This window comes from Euprymna scolopes, chromosome 5 (genome assembly GCF_053919585.1).
Source record: "Euprymna scolopes isolate OS-2025 chromosome 5, ASM5391958v1, whole genome shotgun sequence".
In the NCBI taxonomy this organism is placed as follows: Eukaryota; Metazoa; Mollusca; class Cephalopoda; order Sepiida; family Sepiolidae; genus Euprymna; species Euprymna scolopes.
Window position 1 is genome coordinate 74417978 of NC_136486.1, and position 6078 is coordinate 74424055.

At 29.0% G+C, this 6078-nt stretch overlaps 1 protein-coding gene across 1 annotated transcript in view; it reads left to right on the plus strand.

Moving 5' to 3' along the window:
* Positions 1 to 782, plus strand: part of LOC145276851 (ubiquitin carboxyl-terminal hydrolase 3-like) — a 49443-nt gene extending 48661 nt beyond the window's left edge. The window contains exon 15 of the mRNA XM_080128217.1: positions 370 to 782. Coding sequence (XP_079984343.1) covers positions 370 to 515 — 146 coding nt within the window. The 3' untranslated portion in view covers positions 516 to 782. The remainder of the gene's footprint in view (positions 1 to 369) is intronic.
* Positions 783 to 6078: the final 5296 nt, after the last annotated feature.

A 6078-nucleotide genomic window follows, 5' to 3' on the forward strand; every position in this document is an offset into this window, starting at 1 on the left:
GAAGTTTTGCTAAATTGGCCAAAGATTTTCAGTTTTCAGAAAATATTTACCCTATTTTGTTACAATTAGAACTTTCTGGTTTCGTGTTTTACAAAACTCAGTTTTCACTAATTGTCTTCGAAAACAATTTTCATTAATAATTAATTTTCTACATTATCGTTTTTTGTAATTTTTTGATATGTTCATTACTGTGACAGGCCAATTCAGTAGACACCATTGGTTTCACTTGAAATTCAATATTTCAATTTTTGAAGTTTGCTACAATAATGGAGAAGAATCTAATCTTGTTTATTGTTAGTTATTGTTTTTATGTTATTATGCGATTTTTTAAGTTATTTTTTCCATTTTATAATTTTTGTGTGCTTGCAGGTATTTGGTATCACTTTAATGACAGCACAGTATCTGTTTGTAATGAAGAAACTGTAACCCACTGCAAAGCCTACATCTTGTTTTATGTTCGACGGGAATTCAAACTTCCTGATAATATAAGTGTAAACAACAAAGTTGAGAGTTAAATCTGAAATTTACTGTTGAACTTATTGTTGATTAGAACCGGATTAATCTGATCTCTTGCCAAAAAACAAAATGTTTTGAAAGTATTTACATAGCAACAAGTGAGAAGACAGATTTGATTCTTAGAAAGGAGAAAAGTTATTTTCTTGAATTTTTAAAAAAATTTTTTTCATTGTGGACAGTTAACAGCAGTGAAAAATGAAATTCCTATCAACTGCCAAGATGACAACAAATATCAAAAGTACAAAATAAAAATGCTGTAAAAACTACGGTTGCATTCTTTCATTATCTGTATTTTCTTCTTTTTGGTTATTGAATTTATTCATGTATTATTTTTGATTTTCATAAAGAAAAGAAAATTATTTCTATTTTCATATTTCATACAATCATTTTTATTCTCATAAGATTTTTATTTTCATATTATTTCATATTTTATATAATTATAGTTTTTTTCATAAAAATTAAAATTATTTTTTTCATACTAGCTATACTAGATATATCCGGCTATGCATTGCAGTTTGTTTAAATGAAAAAAAAAAAAAAACTAAATGTGTTTGTTATTAGAAGGAAATAGTGTGGTAAAGTGTTTTTTTTTTTGTTTTTTTTTCATTATAAAAAAAAATCCTTATTTTCGCACCTGCTTTTTTGACAGAAAATAGTTTATTCAAATTTAAATAACGATAATGTTTGTCAACATTTTGGTTCTTCTTCGGTATTGTATCAAAATTCAGAAATAAAAAAAATAATGTTCAAGTGTAAGCAATAGTATCTTTTAAAAAGCCATGTCGCATTCACGTAAAAACTATTAGGTATAAGTTAATAAATACAGAAAATAGTTTATTTATTGACATATTTATTTATTTGCGAACTGTTATCCTCATATCTTGTAGTTGTTTCATGACGTTGATGAGAATAAGTCGCCAATAATAAATAAATAAATCTACAAATTACTAACGTCAAGAATTCCAGTAAATGAAGAAGCTAAGAAAATAGTTGTGAGGATAACCGTCCGGAAATAAATGAATTACAAAAGTCAAAGAATTACTCAGTTGAAAAATTCAAATAATTCAAACATAGTTGAATTACTTGAATGTTTTGAATGAAGAGAGAGAGATTTTACGGCACATGTCACGTGATCAAAGCAAAGGTAGTTGATATCATTTTTTTTTTCATTAAAACTGTAAATCTATATAAAACAGTAGATGTATGTGTGTGTGTAAATATTTAACCGATAAACTTTTAAATTACTGGTCACATAACTGAAATTAACAGAAAATACTAAGGATGGTTTATAATGGTTTGGATTGATGAATAACGTGTACAGACATATATCGGCAAGTTGAAATTTCAATTTGCAAACATGTTTTTACTTCTTTCTGTGCATGCTCACATAAAATTCGCTTTTTCAAGTCTTAATATTAAAATTTATTATCTTTCTCTTTCAACAACAGATAATAAATTTTAATATTAAGACTTGAAAAAGCGAATTTTATGTGAGCATGCATAGAAAGAAGTAAAAACATGTTTGCAAGTTGAAACACTAAATGTTTTGGTTTCGATTCTAGCTGATGGCACCAAGTCATTTCTTTTTTTTTTTTTTTTTTTTTTTTTTTTTTTTTTTTTTTTTTTAAACTTTTGCAGTCAAGATATATTTACACGTATTTGACAGTAAGACAAATCAAAATATTTATTTACAGGCTGGGAAAATAAAACTTTTATTTTTAATTTATCACAGATTTTTTACAATTTTTTTTGCCGGAAACCCCTGATGAATGAAGAGAAAAGTCAACGAAAAAATTCATTGACTTAGAATGTTCCACAACAAATTCTAACTTGAACTTACCTCAGGTTCCTGCATTTCTTTTCTTCTTTTTTTCCAAGTAATATGTAAATACTGCTTGGGATTCTGAAATTGAAAATATTCATAATCCAGCCTAACTTTAATAATATTATTGTTTTTTTTTTAATTAAATTATTACTCCTATTTCCTTTAGATAATTTTTTTTTTTCTAAATAGGTTTCCTTTTCTTTAAATAAATTCTCCTTCTTTTTTTTTTTTTTTTGTAAAGAAATAAGATGAAGACAGTCCCTACATATTTTTTTCTTTTTTTTTCATTCATCCATTAGATAAACGAATATGAATTTCACTCAAATTCTAAAGTTTTCAATGCATGTGTTGTGTTTTTTAGAAAATTTTCCTTACATATTTACTGAATTCAAATATTTTTAAGAAAATTATGACAACACAAAATAAAGGTTTATTTTAATATAAAGCAGAAACTTTTGTAACTAATAAAATATAAATAATCCTTAAATTTTGAGAAAACCAATATTAATTTTAATGGCAGATTTTAACTAATTGGTCTCTCTGACTAAAATACAAATTTTTCAGTGTTTTTTTTTATTTATTTATTTATTTATTTATTTTTTACATAACTTATAGTTCACATTCGAAATGTCTACTTTTATAAGTTTTTCTGGTATGCTGACAACGAATATTACAGTTAAATTTGAGGCTGATCATTAATTTACCAGATATGAAAACATGTGTTATCCAACGTAAAAGCTAATGTAATCCCTGGCAGCCATTTTTTTCACAATCAAGGAATTAGTAATGCACATGTGCAACAACTTTCGGAATAAACACCCCCAATATGCCCATGTTAAGAACGGATTTTGGAATTAACACCTCAAACCTCCCTATGTTAAGAACAGCTTTCAGAATAAACACCACATTTTTTCCATTGGGGAGATATTTGCTTCGTCGTCTACTTCAATTACACGTATGCGCATTAGTAACTACTCGGTTGTGAAAACAAAATGGCTACCAAGGATTACATTAGCTTTTATGCTGGATATAATGTTTTCATATCTGGTAAATGACTTATCAGCCCCAAATTTATTTTCAGCATATCCAAAAACCTATCAATGTCGACATTTACAACCCAAAAACTGCTACGAGACTGAAATCAACCAATGAAAGACGGACACAAAAGCATAAACAGAAGTTCTCTTGCCCATTATTTTTAAATGAACTTCAATAAAATTTAAATTTGCCCAAAAACAATAAATTAGAAGTTCCAAGCGACAGTTTACAAATCATTAACATATTGTAAGTATAATTCTTTTTTTACATTGTATTCGGAAATCATCCTACACTAAAACTTTACCTTATTAATTATGATATTATAAGTTAACCTTAGACTAATAAAAAAAAAAAGAGAGAGCTAGGTCTAACAAAATTTTATAGTCTGCAATAAGTAGTTCATCAATCAAATAAAATGCTGCTGTCCTTGGAAATCGAACATTTGATGTGGTCCTGAATTCTTTCTTTCCATATAAAATGTGAACTGAAAATCCAGCACTTCTGCAATACTGCATGGTAACCACGTTTCTGGTTTTCAGTTTGGAGAATATTATTATTTATTTGATGATCAGTCTGCAGTACTTTTCTCAAATCACCTCCTTTTCATTGGCACTGGTTCAATGTTATTGAACCAGTGCCTCAATTGCATAAATTACCATGCGGCTAAACAGTAAATTCGATTGGTAAACTAATGACTAAGGTTTTCCAAATGTTGGATGGCTTTGTGAAAGACCAATTTTGGCCCCTATAAATGATGCTGTTGATATGATCAATTATAATCTTTTGCGAGAGTCATCAATCCATTGATTATATTATTAATGAGGATCAAGCAGCAAAATTACTTATAGAATTCACTACAATAACCCGGAATTCCACACCATAATCTGATATTGAAGTTTTATAATTAAGAAATCTCAATCCACCTAAATTGTGTAATAGCACACGGTTAGCAATAAATTCTTTGAAAACTATTTTTCTGAAAGCCATTATAATAACTGGAAATTTTAAAGGTGAAACTTAATTCTACGGATTCCCCTTATTCCTTCTGACATACCATTTTAGTTCAAGCATTTACAATTCTCAATAAAAATTAATTTTCCCAAATCTAAATAAAACTCAAGGAAAAAGCCTAAAAGTTGTTAGACTTAATCTTCAGATACTTTGCTTTTCTCATGGCCAGATGTATGTTGGTTGCTCACGCATTGGAAGTCCTGAAAACTCTACATTTACACGTGTTAGAGGTCACACCAAAAATGTTGTTTATGTAGAGGCTCTTCAAATTAATGCTACAGGTACATTATCCAATGTTTAGTAAGCACTGCTTGAAACTAAACTGGCGAGATCTTTATAAAATAAAATGTACCCACTGCTCCTACCTCATGTGGATGTGCAAAAAGAAGCCAGTATGAATTAATGGTTCGTTCCATCAATAAGATGATTACGTATGAGGACAGAATATTCAAATACAACTTGGCAATGCCGGGTACTTCAGCTAGTACATAAATAAATGCAGAATGTAAAAAAGGTAGCTGAATATTTTGTTTTATTTTTAACAATCTATTTTAGTGAGCCAAATGGAGAAATGGACACAAATCACACAAAAGAGAAAAATTTGCATTGATAGAGCGAGCAAGAGAGAGAGAGAGATGGGAGGGATAAATATAGAGAGTGAATGAAGAAAAAACATTTTTTATGTAGGGTTGATAACATAGAATGTAATTAATTTCCGTGTCGCAGCTATGCAACAAAAAAACAGAAAGTTGTGAGTTAAATAATATAGAAAAAATAGTTGTTGAAGAAACGAAATAATATGTATGTCAAAGATGCCATGTTTAAAATTCAGTAACTGTTTATGTAATGAAGAATCGAATAACGAAATTGGAGAATTTCCAGAGCTAAGCCAATCAGAATCGGCAGACTTCAGAAAGGGAGATATTATTAATTATGAATAGGTAAATGCAAAGAATATGTTATGTTTATGTATCTAATAACCAGTTGATGGCGGTGCAATCCCAGTATAGTAGGAAAATTTAGAATTGGTCCCAGTGGTAGTTGGTAGTGATGGGAGTACTTAATATTGAGAGATAAAAATTAGAACTCCTTCTTCTGGAGATCTTGCGATTATGACGGTGTTGTTCATTGGATGCAATGTAGCAATTTATTATCACAACTGAATGTGTCTAATGGTGTTCGAAAGCTGTGCTAAGATAGTGGCTAACAGCCTAGATGAAATCAATTTGTATGTGGCATCTGTTCTTGCAAACCTACAGTACTTTGGTCCAGGGGGGAATTTCAACAGTCATTTTATTATATAGGAGATTATCTAATATTTCAAATAATAATTCTTATTCTCATAATAAAAATAAAAAGCAATTATTCTGTGTTCCAAGGGAACATAAATATTAAAGTGTTTTATTTTATGATAAGAATAAATAAATGGTGTTTGTCCAGAACACCCTGCCACATGAACAAAACAAAAACAAAAAACTGTATGATGCACATATTCATGACAGCTTGATAGTGTGGAATTTATTAGGCTAGAAATTTTTTCTTTCATCTTGTCTAAGAGAAAGAAGTGCACCAGCCTAAATATGGCAACAATACTTAATGCACAGATGAATGGTAACTTTAGATAGAATGCCAGTTTTCCAGCATGCTGAAGGAACTCTATTTTCTTTGCAGTAGACTTGGCAACATCT